An 18,088-nucleotide genomic window follows, 5' to 3' on the forward strand; every position below is an offset into this window, starting at 1 on the left:
AACTGGGTCAACTGTGATCAAAAACTAGGTCAGTAGGTCTAAAAATAGAAAAACCTTGTGACCTCTCTAGAGGCCATATTTTTCATGGGATCTATATGAAAGTTGGTCTGAATGTTCATCTTGATGATATCTAGTTCAAGTTCGAAACTGGGTCAACTGTGGTCAAAAACTAGGTCAGTAGGTCTAAAAACAGAAAAACCTTGTGACCTCTCTAGAGGCCATACTTTTGAATGGATCTTCATCAAAAATAGTCAGAATGTTCACCTGGATGATATCTAGATCAAATTCGAAACTGGGTCACATGTCGTCAATAATTAGGTCAGTAGGTCAAATAATAAAAAAACCTTGTGACCTCACTAGAGGCCATATTTTTCAATGGATCTTCATGAAAATTGGTCAGAATTTTTATCTTGATGATATCTAGGTCAGGTTCAAAACTGGGTCACATGAGCTCAAAAACTAGGTCACTGTGTCAAATAATAGAAAAAACAACGTCATACTCAGTTCAAAACTGGGTCATGTGGGGACAGGTGAGCGAATCAGGACCATCATGGTCCTCTTGTATAAAACTTCACATACGTGTTCACCACAATGAGTTTTTGCGGCCCGCCAAGTTTCAGTCAGATTGCCCTAGTAACGAGTTATGGCCCTTAGAAGTTTCTAGTGTAAACTATATATAGGGTACTATAAATATGGCAATTTCTGCATCATAACTTTTGATATATTTGACCTAAAACTATGAAACTTAAACAGACTTTAGATCACCATAATGTGGTTGTGTACACACAATTTCGTTCAGATTTATTTTGTAAATTAAGAGTTATTGCCCTTTAATTGTATAAAAATCCACATGTTTGTACATAACAAACTTACCATTTGGTAGAATTTCATTAAATTTCTTTCATTCTTTTCCATGAACATTTATTGTAAACATGTGAACTTGTGTACCCACACCTGGTCACCCCCTTACCTTGATCACACCCCCTCCCCCTTCTGACCCCCCCCCCCCCCCCCCCCCCCCCCCCCCCCCCCAAAAAAAAAAAAAAAAAAAAAAAAAAAAAAAAAAAAAATTGTTCATTATTTTGATATTTTCATCAACCAAAACGCATATACCTTGTTCACCGCTATGAGGTTATGGGGCCCATCAAGTTTCAGTCAGATTGCCCAAATAACACCAGAGTTATTACCCTTAGAATTTCTAGTGTTAACTATATAGGGTACTTCAAATATGGCAATTTCTGCATCATAAACTTTTGATATATTTGACCTAGAACTGTGAAACTTAAACAGAACTTAGAGCACTATAATGTGGTTTTGCACACACAATTTCATACAGATTTCTTTTGTAACTTCAGAGTTATTGCCCTTTAATTGTCTAAAAATCCACATATTTGTGCATAAAAAAACTTCCCATTTGGCAGATTTCATTAAATTTTTCTTCATTTCTTTTCCCTAAACATTTATTTTAAATGTGAAGTTATTCACCTCAACTGTCACCCAACTTGCCTTGGTCACACCCCCTCGCCCCTCCCTACCCCTCCACCCCCCCTAAAATTTTTTTTTTTTTTCATGCCATATTTTAGATTTTTTTCAAACCTTCCATGAATATTTTTCAAATGCAAGTTGTACCATTCCCCCTACTTGAAATTTCAATTAATGCATTTAATTTTAAAAGCAAGCTTAATACAGTAAGCTCATATCCCATTCAAAAAATTCTTTAGTCACAGATCAAAGTATATAACATTTATTATGTACTCTAAATAAAACATTTGTTTTCCCTGTTAAATTGATTTTGACTAATGAAATTATTTGCTTCTTTAACATCCTTAACTTTTTGCTGGATATATTTTTAGCTCGGACATTCGAAGAATAGTCTAGCTATTTCTACTCTCCCCCTGGCGTCGGCGTCGGCGTCGGGTCACACCTTGGTTAAGTTTTTGCATGCAAGTACATACAGCTATCATTTAAGGCATATAGCTTTGAAACTTATTTTTTTCTTTTTTCTAGGTCAATTACAACTCACTGGGTCAAGTTCCATAACTAACATGTATTTTGAGCAAATGTATGCCCCCTGTTTGGACTTAGAAAATTCTGGTTGAAGTTTTTACATGCAAGTTATATCTCCAAACTAATGCAGATATTGAATTGAAACTTCACATGTGTCTCGGGGTTATTAAAACTAGTGATAGCACAAGGTCCATAACTCTGACCTTCATTTTGGCCAAATTATCCCCCCTTTGGACTTTAGAAAATTCTGGGTTAAATTTTGCGTGCAAGTACATACAGCTATTACTAAAAGGCATATAGATTGTAAACTTTATTTTTTCTTTTTTCTAGATCAATTACCTACTCACTGGGTCAAGTTCCATAACTCGGCATGTATTTGGCCAAAATTAATGCCCCCTTTTGGACTTAAGAAATTCTGGTTAAAGTTTTGCGTGCAAGTACATACAGCTATTACTAAAAGGCATATAGATTTGAAACTATTTTTTCTTTTTCTAATCAGTTACCTACCTCACTGGGTCAAGTCCCATAACTCTGGCATGTATTTTGGCCAAATTATGCCCCCTTTTGGACTTTGATAATTCTGGTTAAAGTTTTGCGTGCAAGTACATACAGCTAATACTAAAGGCATATAGATTTGGAACTTATTATTCTTTTTCTAGATCATTACTACTCACTGGGTCAATTTCCATAACTCTTAACATGTATTTTGGCAAATTATGCCCCCTTTTGGACTTAGAAAATTCTGGTTAAAGTTTTACATGCAAGTTACTATCCCCAAAAACTAATGCAGATATTGAATTGAAACTTACCATGTTTCTTCGGGGTTATAAAACTAGTTGATAGCATCAAGTCCCATAACTCTGATATGTCCCTTTTGAACTTAAAACTCTTTTGATTTTAAATTTTGGGTAATTAATTTCCTTTTTTTTTTGCTTCTGTGACAATATTTCGAATAGTCGAGCTTGGCTGTCTTATGGACAGCTCTTGTTTTGCCATTCCTCACCACAGACCCTTTCGGCGGGGGATACCAATTCATCGAATTTGCTTGTTTTGATTTTGTTATGACAATTTCTTTCTGTTTAAATAATTTCTTGCTAAGTGTAAATTATTATGTAATGCCCTATGTTAATGGTAATTTATGAGCTCTTCTATTTGAAGAAAAGTGTGTGCTATTCTACTCACCCAGGCGTCAGAGTCAAAAGTCTGTGTCACACCTTGGTTTGCATGCAAGTATATACAGCTATCATTAATCCCCCGCCGTGGCGGAGGGATTATAGGAATGGTCTGCGTCCGTCCTTCCGTCCGTAACAAAATCGTGTCCGGTCCATATCTCCTAAACCCCTTGAAGGATTTTCATGAAACTTGGGTCAAGTGATCACCTCATCAAGACGATGTGCAGAACCCATGAGTCAACCTTGTCGGTTCAAGGTCAAGGTCACAACTCAAGGTCAAAGGTTTGAGCCTGCCATTTTGTGTCCGCTCTATATCTCCTAAACCCCTTGAAGGAATTTTATAAAACTTGGGTCAAATGATCACCTCATCAAGACGATGTGCAGAACCCATAAGTCAGTCATGCCGGCTCAAGGTCAAGGTCACAACTTAGGGTCAAAGGTTTGAGCCTCCCATTTTGTGTCTGCTTTATATCTCCTAAACCCCTTGCAGGATTTTCATCAAATTTGGGTCAAATGATCACCTCATCAAAACGATGTGCAGAACTTGTGAGTCAGCCATGTCAGCTCAAGGTCAAGGTCACAACTGAAGGTCAAAGGTTTGAGCCTTCCATTTCGTGTCCGCTCTATATCTCCTAAACCCCTTGAAGGAATTTTATAAAACTTGGTTCAAATGATTACCTCATCAGAACGATGTGCAGAAATTATTAGTCAACCATGCCAGCTCAAGGTCAAGGTCACAACTAAGGGTCGAAGGTTTGAGCCTTCCATTTGGTGTCCACTCTGTATCTCCTTAACCCCTTGAAGGATTTTCATCAAACTTGGGTCAAATGATCACCTCATCAAGAACTCACGAGTCAGCCATGTCAACTCAAGGTCAAGGTCACAACTGAAGGTCAAAGGTTTCAGCTCTGTATCTCCTAAACCCCTTGAAGGATTTTCATGAAACTTTGGTCAAATGATCACCTCATCAAGACGTTGTGCAGAATTCATGAGTCAGCCATGTCAGTTCAAGGTCAAGGCCACAGCTAAAATCAAAGGTTTACCCTTTCACTGTCCATAGCAGTGGCGGGGAATTTAGCTGTCCTTCAGACTGCCTTGTTTAAAAGCATATAGCTTTGAAAAATATTTTTTCTTTTTCTAGGTCAATAACCACCTCACTGCATCAAGTCCCAAAACTGTGACATATATTTTTGGCAAATTATGCCCTCTTTTGGACTTTGATAATCCTGGTTAAAGTTTTGCATGCAAGTTACTATCTCCAGAACTAATGCAGATATTAAATTTAAACTTCACATGTGTTTTCAGCATTATAAACTAGATGATAGCATTAAGTCCCATAACTCTGACATGCACTTTGGCAAAATTTTGCTCCTTTTGGACTTAGAAAATCCTGGTTTACTTAAAGTTTTACATACAAGTTACTATCTCAAAAACTAATGCAAATATTGAATTGAAACTTCACCTTTTTCTTCAGGTTTATAAAACTAGGTCATGGAACCAAGTCCCATAACTTTGACATGTGTTTTGCAAAATGATGTCCTCTTTTGAACTTAAAAACTTCAGGTTAAAGTTTTGCATGTAAGTTACTCTCTCCAAAACTAATGCAAATACTGGATTAAAACTCTATAGATATTTTAACATTTAGGGTAATATTCCTGCTTTGGGGACAACAATTTAAATAGTCAAGCATTGGCTGTCTTAGGGACAGCTCTTTTTTGTGATCGCTCGATGTCCGGCATCTGTCTGTCAACATTTAGCTTGTGTATACGATAGAGGCTGTATTTTTCAACTGATATTCATGAAATTTGGTCAGAATGATTGCTTTGGTGAAATCTAGATGGAGTTCATATATGGGTCATCTGGGGTCATAAACTAGGTTTCTAGGTCAAATCAAAGAAAAACCTTGTGTATGCTATTGAGACTGTATTTTTCAATTGATCTTCATGAAATTTGGTCAGAATGATTGCCTTGATCATATCTAGGTTAAGTTCAATGCTCTGCAGAGATGCTTAAAAAATTATTGCTGTAGAGGAATATTCATTTTTATAACCCTTTTTATAAAACTTTCTCCACAATTTTGGAAGGATTCTAATGAAATTTCATACACATGATGACAGTAAAGTGAAGATTGGCATAATAGTCTTTCAAATCATTGATATTTGTTGTTTAGGTTGAGTAAGTCCACTAAATTTTGTCTTGCATTGTTAACAAGTTACATATGGCCGTACAGTAACAGAATCAATGTAAAAACAGTTCATGGATGTTTGAAGAACAGTGTAAAGTAGTTTCTTTTGGTATCAAGGACAGCATCATAGAACTAATGCCTGTCCCCTCTTCTTCAGGACAGAACGTTTGACTTCCAAAATCATCTCTAGCAGCCATTCTTAAGTTGTTCATACTACAGTAGGAAAGAAGACAACTTAATTTTCCAATTCTAAAATAAAATGCTTCATATTGCTGTATATTTTCTCCTTGCCCTTCACAATATGTAATTTTATGATTAATCAAGGTTTATCTTTGTTTTCAGGAGAGTAATATTTGCAAGTCGTGGAGAAATTTTTGGCCAATGGAATTGTGAGTTTACGTACATGTGGTCTGAACTGAAAGAAAAACCAAAGGCAACAGCTAAAGGTTTTGAGCTTGTCCTAAAGGAGAAAGAGAAGAAATTTCTGTTTGGAGGATCTAGCTCAAAGAAAGAGATCCATATACAAGATAAGAAAACTGTCGAGGTAAGAAAAGTTACAATGTCTCCCATCACACAGTGGTGTGGGAGATATATTGATTTACTCCTGTCTGTATGTCTGTCTGTCTGTCACAAAGCTTGTCCACACTCTAAGTCGAACATTTCTCATCCGATCTTTACCAAACTTGAACAAAATATGTTTGACCATAAGTCCACGGCCAAGTTCGATAACTAGTCAAATCGGCCCAGGCACTTCAGAATTATGGCCCTTGAATTACTGAAAAATGCTCAGATTTTAGACGCATTCATGAATGTGCACTCTAGTAGTTCATGAGTAGTATATGGATCCTTTTGGTTTGATGAATGTGCATGCACTCTAGTAGTATAGGAGTCCAAATTAGATAACTAGCCAAATCGGCCTAGGCACTTCAGAATTATGGCCCTTGAATTACCCAAAATCAGCCTTTTTGCTCTTCAAAGGTATATTTGTAGTGAGTAAACAGTATATAAAGACTTACTTACTATTTAGATGATTAGGCAGATGTAGGAGACATGCGTTTTTCTCAAAAGCAGCTCTAGTTCCTATCTTTATTTAATCTTTGAATTTTGAGGGTTATACTATGAAGAAATGGTGCTATAATCTGTAGTATGATAGATATATAGCATTTTGTTTGTGACTCATTATGTAATTCATGAAATATATAACTGATCTATGTTTAACACCAGTTTGCTAGACTAAAGTAACAATTTGACTTTGGGTGCTGACTCGTAAGTCAATGATGAAGCAGTAGCCCATAATTTGTATCTATCTTGTCGTATAACTTCTGTTTAAAGCCCCTTACAAAATAGTCAACATTTTAAGATACAAAATATGCTCACGGAATTAAACAAGTTCACGGTAATTAGTTTGTTATTACAGTATATAACAACTTTTGTATGTTTTTTTTTTAGCTCACATGTCACAAAGTGACAGTGTGAGCTTTTGTGATCGCGCAGCGTCCGTCGTCCGTCCGTGCGTCCGTGCGTAAACTTTTGCTTGTGACCTCTCTAGAGGTCACATTTTTCATGGGATCTTTATGAAAGTTGGTCAGAATGTTCATCTTGATGATATCTAGGTCAAGTTCGAAACTGGGTCACGTGCGGTCAAAAACTAGGTCAGTAGGTCTAAAAATAGAAAAACCTTGTGACCTCTCTAGAGGCCATATTTTTCATGAGATCTTCATGAAAATTGGTCAGAATGTTCATCTTGATGATATCTAGGTCAAGTTCGAAACTGGGTCACGTGCCTTCAAAAACAAGGTCAGTAGGTCAAATAATAGAAAAACCTTGTGACCTCTCTAGAGGCCATATTTTTCATGGGATCTGTATGAAAGTTGGTCTGAATATTCATCCTGATGATATCTAGGTCAAGTTCGAAACTGGGTCAGCTGCGGGCAAAAACTAGGTCATTAGGTCTAAAAATAGAAAAACCTTGTGACCTCTGTAGAGGTCATACTTTTGAATGGATCTTCATGAAAATTGGTCAGAATGTTCACCTTGATGATATCTAGGTCAAGTTTGAAACTGGGTCACGTGCCATCAATAACTAGGTCAGTAGGTCAAATAATAAAAAAACCTTGTGACCTCTCTAGAAGCCATATTTTTCATGGGATCTTTATGAAAGTTGGTCAGAATGTTCATCTTGATGATATCTAGGTTAGGTTCGAAACTGGGTCACGTGCAGTCAAAAACTAGGTCAGTAGGTCTAAAAATAGAAAAACCTTGTGACCTCTCTAGAGGCCATATTTTTCACATGATCTTCATGAAATTTGGTCAAAATGTTCATCTTGATGATGTCTAGGTCAAGTTCGAAACTGGGTCACGTGCCTTCAAAAACTAGGTCAGTAGGTCAAATAATAGAAAAACCTTGTGACCTCTCTAGAGGCCATACTTTTGAATGGATCTTCATGAAAATTGATCAGAATGTTCATCTTGATGATGTCTAGGTCAGGTTCGAAACTGGGTCACGTGCCGTCAATAACTAGGTCAGTAGGTCAAATAATGAAAAAACATTGTGACCTCTCTAGAGGCCATATTTTTCATGGGATCTGTATGAAAGTTGGTCTGAATGTTCATCTTGATTATATCTAGATCAGTTTCGAAACTGGGTCAGCTGCGGTCAAAAACTAGGTCATTAGGTCTAAAAATAGAAAAAGCTTGTGACCTCTCTAGAGGCCATACTTTTGAGTGGATCTTCATGAAAATTGGTCAGAATGTTCATCTTGATGATATCTAGGTCAAGTTTGAAACTGGGTCACGTGCCATCAATACTAGGTCAGTAGGTCAAATAATGAAAAAACCTTGTGACCTCTCTAGAGGCCATATTTTTCATGGGATCTGTATGAAAGTTGGTCTGAATGTTCATCTTGATGATATCTAGGTCAGATTCAAAACTGGGTCACATGAGCTCAAAAACTAGGTCACTATGTCAAATAATAGAAAAAAAACTACGTCATACTCAGTTCAAAACTGGTTATGTTGGGACAGGTGAGCGATTCAGGACCATCATGGTCCTCTTGTTCTGAAAAACAGTAAACTGTCACCGCTTACAATTATATGTTTTTTGTTTCAGTATATAATAGGGAAGATATCAGAAGCTTGGGACGCTGCCAAATAATCTCTACAAGAAGTAACGTCCACAATGTTGCACATGTATATAACCATGCTACTACAAGAAGTAACGTCCACAATGTTGCACACGTAGATAACCATGCTACTGCTGATACAGACAATATAACAAAATCTATTGAAATGAATTTTATCTTGAAAGAAGGCAAAAAAAATGTAAAATTGAGCAGTGAAAGATTTTACATTCAGCAATAGATATATGTATGTGTTGTGCACTTCATGAACACTTAATATAGTTTAGAACAAATTGGCAAAAAGTTTAAATTGGGTGCTTTTATGATTATGGTAAGATTGAATGAGCTTATTTTATGTTCAGATATAGAACTTCAGAATTGAACAGTCAAATGAGATTGACTTACTTTACCAGTTTTATGTAGTGAAAGTGGAAATTAAGTTTCACCTATATACATTGTTAGACTATCAGTTAAAGATTTTAATGTCTTTTGATCACTTATTTTTGAATTCTCTTAATGGGGTATAAAATGGTATATTTTGTGCTTGCTTAAATTCATGTTTCCTAAGTTTAGTTAAAATGCTTTTAGAAATGTTGTAGTATTCTGTGGGTAAGGGTTAGCTTGTTAGGGTTTTATACTTGCAGAATGTTCAATGACTCTTCTACTGCTTGGCTTCTTTATCTTCCTCTTTGCTAAACTGCTATATGATCTATTTATACACTGCTGTGTAATCTATTTATACACATTGGAAAATTTGTAAAAAAAAATAATTATCTGTTTTAATCTGTGAAATACACTATAATTATGGTGTGTCCACTGTTCCTAATTCTTTTTGATGTTAAATGTTATTTTAGTATGTTTATATCACATTTAGTGCATTGATAAAGCTTGTTTATATTATATATGTATAATTGTTTACCATGTAACTTTAATAGTCATTTTATTTACACAGTGTATTCTTACATAATCTGTCTCATATAAGGGTTAAATCCAGGAAAACTGCTACACTCTGTACATTAAAAATGAAATAGGTGTTGATAGTAATATTTTTTGCCACAGACTAGTCATATAGGGCTAGAAGCAAAGTGTTAGAAATAGTTCCACAGACTGGTCATATAGGGCTAGAAGCAAAGTGTTAGAAATAGTTCCACAGACTTGTCATATTGGGCTAGAAGCAAAGTGTTAGAAATAGTTCAAAAGCAAGTTTTCTCTTACTTCGTTATGGCTTTCAACCATTAATTCTTATTGTACCCAAATATAAATTATATATAGTTGAATTCAATATCTTGAGGTCACCTATCTCAAAATTCCGGCTATCTCGAAGACATGTTCAAGTCCTGTCCCCCAAAAAACACATGCACAAAATATCATTTAAAGTCCAATTTCGGCTATCTCGAAGTAAAGTGCTGGATCTCTTGGAATTCAAGATAACGAGTTTCAAATAAAGTATTTTTTACCATGACGTTATTATTATAGCAGGGTTCGCACAGACTTGAAAACTCCTTGAATTTCAAGCTGCTACATGAAAAGTGCTTGAATTTGCAAAAACCTCCTTAAAACTCCTTGAATTCGTTTCTTGCCTTGAAAACTGCTTGAAAAGTGCTTGATTTTATGATAAAAGTCCTTGAATTTCCTTCTTCAGAAATTTTGGTCAGCTTAATAAAAATAGATCGTAAAAGACGCTTTGTTATATGTATGCATCGCCATGTTTTATGTCTACATAACCTATGTGTACCGTACGATACGGGTTTTAAAAAGACTGGGACTAGGAAAATTACGACGTGTAAAAATTACGGACACCATTTCCGTTACCGATATTGAAGAAAATGTCATGTATTTTCAACAAAAAGTGGCTTGTATCCTATCCATGGCTGGTCGAGCACGAAAACAAACAGAAAGCCATGTGCAAAATATTGTAACAAAGTTATTGACATTAGTTCAATGGGTGATTTGGCGCTGAAATCGCAGTCAAGTCTGAGAAGCACAAGAAAAATGTACCTGATCGAAGGTCACCCACGGCCACTCTTGATGTGTTTACTATCCACCTTCGCCCCCAGCAGCCAGAGGCACCTAAAACTTGATCTTATATGACATGATAAGTCGCTGTTGATGTAAGAAGTGTTGATCAATTGTTTACCAGTCATTTTGTGTGTGATAAAGTGTTGATCAATTGCAAATTGGAACTTTATAGAAAAACTTATATCACGTGATAGTCATTTTGGATGTAAGAAGTGTTCACCAATTGTAAGCCAGTCATTTCGTGTGTAATAAGTGCTTGTTCAATTTTTTGCTTATCCTTGAAAACGTAATAGAAGTCTTTGAAAACTCCTTGAAAACCCCTTGAATTTTTTGTCAGTCTGGCTGTATGAACCCTGTATAGGAGACATTTTAATTTATTTCATGTATGCTTTATTTTATTGATTTTTGTGACCCTGCTACTAACAGCTAGTTAAGGGTATGACTGTTAGGTATCCCTTTCAAAATGAACTTTGTATATACAGTCAGACCTGTATTAAAGACCACCCGGCTCTAAAGACCACATGTGCTGTTTCCCATTTTAACATTTACAGTGTGTTTAACCTTTCTATAAAGACATATAATATGTACCTGTCTAATATCATTTACACTTTTTCAATAGATCATTGTCCCAATGGATACTTGTCTATAGCAGTCACCTTTCCACAGTTGACAGTTTTCTATAGAGATCACATGTCTATTGTGGCCACCTGTCTGTGGTGACCATCTGTTTATAAATGGTCGTTTGTCTATATTGATAGCCTGTTTATAGTGGCCACTTGTTTGTAATGGTTGCCTGTCCATTAAGATCGCCTGTCAGTAGAGGCCACCTGTCTATAATGGTCACCTGTCAGAAGTGTCCACCTGTCTATGATGGTCACCTGTCATTCTCTTGGCTGGATTGTTATAATTACCTTTCTTGATCAGTGTTTTCTATTGGAAATCCCTCATTTCTCCTTTTAAATTTGTTGTTCTCTTGTAAAGGATGTTGACTTAAAAATAATATAAAATTTTGATTTGTTTACTTTTTGGGGATATTTTTAACATTGACCTTTCACTGCTGAAAATGGTTCCGTATACGGGAGTGTATGCATTCCGTATACTCTTAATATACGGGCATATACGGAAACATTTTTCCCGTATATGGAACATTCCATATACGGGAATCCCGTATTCTTTAATTGGACATTCATGTTTTTCTCACATGGATCCGTTCATTCATACTTAGCATAAATACGTTTCAACAGTTTATGCCAGTATTCAAAGTTAGGGATTGTCAAGGTCCAAAAGCATGTTTAAGACGTAGGTTTTGATCATACTTTCAGGAAAGATACCTTTTATATGATATTCGTATATTAGACATATACGGGACCGTATACTCCCGTATATGCACATATTTTTCGCAGTGTTTAACAGTACACAAAGAAAAAAGTGTGGTAAGAATATTTGTTAATTTTGTGTTTATATGTGGTTGCTGTTGTATTAGTATACATTGAAATTTAGATGTTATGATGTTATTTGTTAGGGAGATTTTTGAACTTTAGCCTTACAAAGTGATGTTGATTTTTAAAAATATGCTTGCCAGAAAGGTCCAGTGTTATTTTGTTAGATATATAGTCACTGAGTCCAGGTGTGTAATAATGTTAGATATAGTCACTCAGGATTGTGTTAAATACTCAATGAACTATCAAATAGTACAATGAATTAAACTTTTTGAAATGTGTAAATCAGTTTATTTTCAGAGAATTTTATTTGGAAATCCTTAATGTTAAAAATTGTACTGTATTGACAAAAAAACTGTTTGCTTTAATCTTCTGTGTATCATATCAAAGTCATATTGAATAGTTAAGTTTGTGCTACCAGGTGTAATACTTACCAGGTATGTTTGTATATAAAACATTGAAAGAAGCAGTGAGTGAAGTTAGTGTATAAATACATTGAGAGATTAGTGTAAGTACACAGAGGATAGTGTGAGTACACTAAGAGATTAGTGTAAGTACATGTATATTGAGATGTTAGTATGAGTTAAGTGAGAGGGGAGTATAAAATACATAGAAAGGTTAGTATGAGTAATTTGAGAGGTTAGTGTAAATACAGCAAGAGAAGCTAGTATATATTTGTACTTTGAGGGAAGTTATATATAAGAAATGAATACCGCTTAAAACATGGAGAAAAACTAATTTACACACAATCAGAAAAGTTAGAATAGATACATGTACATTGAGAGAAAGTATAGATGCCTTGAGAGCAGTTTGTGTACATACTATGGGAATCTTTAAAAGTTTGGATGTTATTGTTGATAACTGAAGTAAATAAAATATAGTCTGTAAAATTTATGGGATGTAAATTTATAGTGTCGCAAAAATGCTTTTTAGTGTTTTACAAGTGTTTGACTTCTTTTGTGAATGAATGTTTAATAGCTTGTATATATAATACATTATATACAGGAATGTGGTACTTAAAGGTCATTTTAGTACCAGTATTTGGTTCTGAAAGGTCATTAGCTTGTATTGTATTTTTTTCCATTTGTGTTTTTGATCTAAAACTATTTAAGGGATTACAACTTCTCACAAAAACATATGACATTGAAATGAAGTATAGTGTACAGGAACCTTAACTCTGTTTTGCTTATTTTTATATTTTATTTTTTGAAACTGGTGAAAGGATTTATTTGAACTTCAGGATTGTGGTGAAGAATAGTTAAAGAATGACAGTGTGGGTAAATTGTAACTCTTGTAAACATATTGAAGGCAGTAGACTTATAACAGGCTTGCTTCTGGTATGCACATTATTTCAAAATGTTTCCACTTATTTACAGGAAACATTTGCTGTAACAGGGTGATGGCCATGTCAAATATAGCTCTTGTTCAATTTTTTACTTTAAAAACTGGGTTACACAATTTTTAACATAGTCTGAGTAAGGTCAGCCATTTGTTTTATTTTTAAAATTGCACCTATGACCTTTTGCTGTCAAATAGAATGCCTTGCTTCCAAGTTTGACCTAAATCTGTCAAAATATTAATTGAGTTTGATAAGTTCTTGATGTTTTATTAGTGTGTCAACTTTATATTGTTGGTGTATGGCAAATTATGTGTAATAATTTTATATGTAATTATGATTTAAGCAGCAATAGTCATATCATATATGTTGTACACTCTGTCCTTGCTTGCTGGCTCATAAATTATACATTTGTGTTATTTCTTAGCCTTAGAAATGACAAAATGATAAACAGTACAATGCCATTTATATCTGTATTGCTCAAATTCCCAGACACTTCCCCAATGTTAATAGAATTTTCTGCAATGTTTATATATTCCCCAATGTTTATAGCCTATTCCTCAATGTTTATAAACTTTTCCCTAATGTTTATTGGCTATTCCCCAATGTTTATAGACTTTTTCCAAATGTTAATAGACTTTTCCCCAATGTTTATAGACTTATTTCAAGTGTCAGTTTAATGATTGTAACTATTGGATGTAGTATATATTGGTATTGTTCAAATATACTGCTTGTTGTTCTATATGCTTTATTATTGTCAGCAATATTTGTTTTGACTGTCACAGATTCATATGATTGTGTGTATGGTAAATCTTTGTCTTTGACTCGTGGCAATAGAATATCATTGATGTCAAAACACAAAAAGTTGTTTCAAAGATCATGCTTCAAGTAATATGATAATATTCATAGTTATGTAAAGTGTTATTTTAATCCATGCTTCTAGTAATAAAATTTTCAAATGTACTTAACAAAAAAAAATTTAGTTTAAAAGAATTGTTACATCACAGTTCATAGTGTTTATAGAGAATTTTAAGTATCTAGGCTGACTAATTATCTGTTTATAAAACTAGTTCGTTTTAGGAATAAATTCAGTAAAATCATTGGATTTCAACTATCACCTGTAGATTATTTTTGTATTTTTTCCTTCCTCCTGTAGAAAGCTTATTTAGAAGAATAAGATATAAGAAATTGTTTTTGAAAAATGCCTTAGCAAATTTTGGGCCTTGCAGTTATAGAAAAGAGGTTTACTATTGCATTAGTTTTTGGGATTTGGGCAGTGCCTTGCTTTCTGCTTTGTTTGCTTCATCACTGGTATAAAATAAGGGTTATTTTCTTTGGATGATTTGGGAAAGTCTTTTCAACTGAAATTTTGCTGGGATGACCTAATATAATTTTGATTTCCTTGGAAAGTAAATGTGTAAGTGAATATATATATTCAGCTTTGGACGTATGTATATTATCAGATGTGGGTTAAAAGATGAATAAATACAAGTTAAATATTGTGCATGGTAATATGAGCAGTATGAGGAATATATTCAAGTGCCAGGTGTGTGAAACCTTTGATATAAACCGAAGTATACTAAGTGTATGATATTTTCCATTGAATTATTTCTTCATGTGATACCAGTTAGTCTTGCGGTAGAATAGTGCAACAATTTTCCTTCCTTACATTCTTTCCTAGGTTACTTTTTCATAGATGCTTTTTGTATATGAATTTTATAGTGTAGTTCTATTTTATTTTCTATTTTATTTCTAAGTATTTGTTAAGTTTACTTTTGTTATGCTTCTCTGTATATTAAATATAATGCATAAACTGTCTTTGTTGTTATTGCCTAATATCTCTGATTGTCCTGAATCTCTGAAATCTTGACCGACATGTCTTGTAAGAATTCTCCATTGAACGCAATGGTGGTCTAATGGTAAAGGTGTCGGCCGCACCACCTGCAGTGGTTTTGGGTTTGTGCCAAACTTGGGTCACAACCACGCCTTCTTATTTGACACCAGTACTTGTTTTTCTAGGATTGTTCTTTTTAGCTCACCTGAGCACGATGTGTTCAAAGGTGAGCTTTTGTGATCACCCTGTGTCCGTCGTCAACAATTTGACTGTTAACACTCTAGAGGTCACAATTTTGGCCCAATCTTAATGAAATTTGGTCAGAATGTTGCCCCCAATAATATCTTGGACGAGTTGGATATTGGGTCATCTAGGGTCAAAAACTAGGTCACCAGGTCAAATCAAAGGAAAAGCTTGTTAACACTATAGAAGTCGCAATTTAGGCCCGATCTTAATGAAACTTCTTCAGAATGTTACTCTCAATAAAATCTTTGACAAGTGTGATATTGGATCATCTGGGGTCAAAAACTAGGTCACCAGGTCAAATCAAAGGAAAAGCTTGTTAGTCCCCTACTGGTTGAAAACCAGTTTCGGGGACTATAGGAATGCGCTTTTCCGTCATTCCGTCCGTCCGCAGTTTCGTGTCCGGTCCATAACTCTTTCATCCATGAAGGGATTTTAATATTACTTGGCACAAATGTTCCCCATGATGAGACGACGTGTCATGCACAAAACCCGGACCCCTAGCTCAAAGGTCAAGGTCACAATTGGAGGTCAAAGGTCAACAGGCCTTTTTTCCTGTCCGGTCCATAACTCTCCCATCCATGAAGGGATTTTAATATCACTTAGCACAGTTGTACCTCATAATAAGACGATGTGTCATGCACAACTTTCAGACCCCTAGCTCAAAGGTCAAGGTCACACTTAGCAGTCAAATGTTAACATGGCATGAACAGAGTCTGTTTCATGTCCGGTCCATAACTCTGTCATTCATTAAGGGATTTCAGTATCACTTGGCACAGATGTTCCCCATGATGAGACGACGTGTCATGAGCAAATCCAGGACCCCTTGCTCAAAGGTCAAGGTCACAATTGAGGGTCAAAGGTCAATAGGGCTTTTTTCCTGTCCGGTCCGTCATTCCGTCCATCCGCAATTTTGTGTCCGGTCCATAACTCTTTCATCCATGAAGGGATTTTGATATTACTTGGCACAAATGTTCCCCATAATAAGACAATGTGTCATGCGCAAAACCCGGACCCCTACCTCAAAGGTCAAGGTCACAATTAGAGGCCAAATGTCAATAGGGTTTTTTTCCTGTCCGGTCTAGAACTCTGTCATCCATCAAGGGATTACAATATTACTTGGCATAAATGTTCCCCATGATGAGACGACATGTCGTGCGCAGCACCCAGAACGCTAGCTTAAAGGTCAAGGTCACACTTTGAGATCAAAGGTCAATAGGATTTTTTTCCTGTCTGGTCTATAACTTTGTCATGCAAAACAGGATTTTAATATCAGTTGGCACAAACATTCCCTTGGATGAGACAACATGTTGTGCGCAAAGCCCAGGCCCTAGGTTTAAGGTCAAGGTCATACTTAGAGGTCAAAAGTCAAATTAAAGAATGACTTTCCGGAGCATTTCTTCTTTATGCATAGAGGGATTTTAATGTAACTTGGCACAAATGTTCACCACCATGAGACGAATTGTCATGCGCAAGAACCAGGTCCTTAGGTCTAAGGTCAAGGTCATACTTAGAGGTCAAAGGTCAAATTCAAGAATGACTTTGTCTGGAGCATTTCTTCTGTATGCATGGAGGGATTTTGATGTAACTTGGCACAAATGTTCACCACCATGAGGCACCCTTTTTTTAATTATGTCCCTTTGTTGTTACTATAAATAGATTATATTGTAACTTTTTTATTACTGGCCGTAGGGAAAAATCGAGACCACTTTTCTGTGGTACGACATGCATGTTACATCATATTTTTAGGTGTATTTTGATCTATCTCTACCAGGTAAAGAGTTTCTTGTGGACTTGTGTAGATTTTTTTTTTTTTTTTTTTTTTTTGTAGGATTAATTTCACTTTGTTCTTGCTATATATAACTTTTATGCTAACTTCTTTATAATCGGCCATAAAAATTCCAAATGAAAACAACTGTAGGTTTTTACATATGCAAATTTTAATCCAAGTGCTTTGTTATATTATATTGTATATATAGTACAATATTGTTTATACATCATTGACAGATATCAGTTCATGATGTTATTCTGCAGTAGAGAAAATTAGGTGCCTTCCAGTAGGGGACTTTGTATTGCATGGCAATACTTCATTCACTTGTTAACACTGTAGAGGTCACAATTTTGGCCAAATCTTAATGAAACTTGGTCAGAATGTTACCCTCAATAAAATCTTGGCAGAGTTTGATATTGGGTCATCTGGGGTCAAAAACTAGGTCACCAGGTCAAATCAAAGAAAAAGCTTGTTAACAGTCTAGAGGTCACAATTTTGGCCCAATCTTAATGAAACTTGGTCAGAGTGTTACCCTCAATAAAATCTTGGAGGAGTTCGATATTGGGTTTAATCTGGGGGTCAAAAACTAAGTCACCAGGTCAAATCAAAGGAAAAGCTTGTTACCTCTGTAGAGGCCACATTTATGACTGTTTCTTCATGAATCTTGGTCAGAATGTTAATCTTGGTCTCAATGTCCAGTTTGAATCTGGGTCATGTAGGATCAAAAATCTAGGTCACCAGGTCAAATCAAAGGAAAAGCTAGTTAACACTGTAGAGGCCACATTTATGACCAAATCTTAATGAAACTTGGTCAGAATGTTGATCTTGATGATCTATAGTTCAAGTTGAAATCTGGGTTAGGTGGGGTCAAAAACTAGGTCACTAGGACAAATTAAAGGAAACGCTTGTTAACACTGTAGAGGCCACATTTATGACTGTATCTTCATGAAACTTAGTCAGAAT

The 18,088-nt window shown here is 35.4% G+C and overlaps 1 protein-coding gene across 11 annotated transcripts in view; it reads left to right on the top strand.

Moving 5' to 3' along the window:
• LOC123542107 (intermembrane lipid transfer protein VPS13A-like) overlaps nucleotides 1–15,090 on the top strand; it is a 227,438-nt gene extending 212,348 nt beyond the window's left edge. For all 11 annotated transcript variants that reach the window (XM_053531671.1, XM_053531674.1, XM_053531680.1 and 8 more), the window contains 2 exons: nucleotides 5,707–5,908; nucleotides 8,474–15,090. In XM_053531671.1, coding sequence (XP_053387646.1) covers nucleotides 5,707–5,908; nucleotides 8,474–8,518 — 247 coding nt within the window. In that variant the 3' untranslated portion in view covers nucleotides 8,519–15,090. The remainder of the gene's footprint in view (nucleotides 1–5,706; nucleotides 5,909–8,473) is intronic.
• The last annotated feature ends 2,998 nt before the right edge of the window (nucleotides 15,091–18,088 follow it).

The sequence above is a fragment of the Mercenaria mercenaria genome, chromosome 19 (genome assembly GCF_021730395.1).
Source record: "Mercenaria mercenaria strain notata chromosome 19, MADL_Memer_1, whole genome shotgun sequence".
In the NCBI taxonomy this organism is placed as follows: Eukaryota; Metazoa; Mollusca; class Bivalvia; order Venerida; family Veneridae; genus Mercenaria; species Mercenaria mercenaria.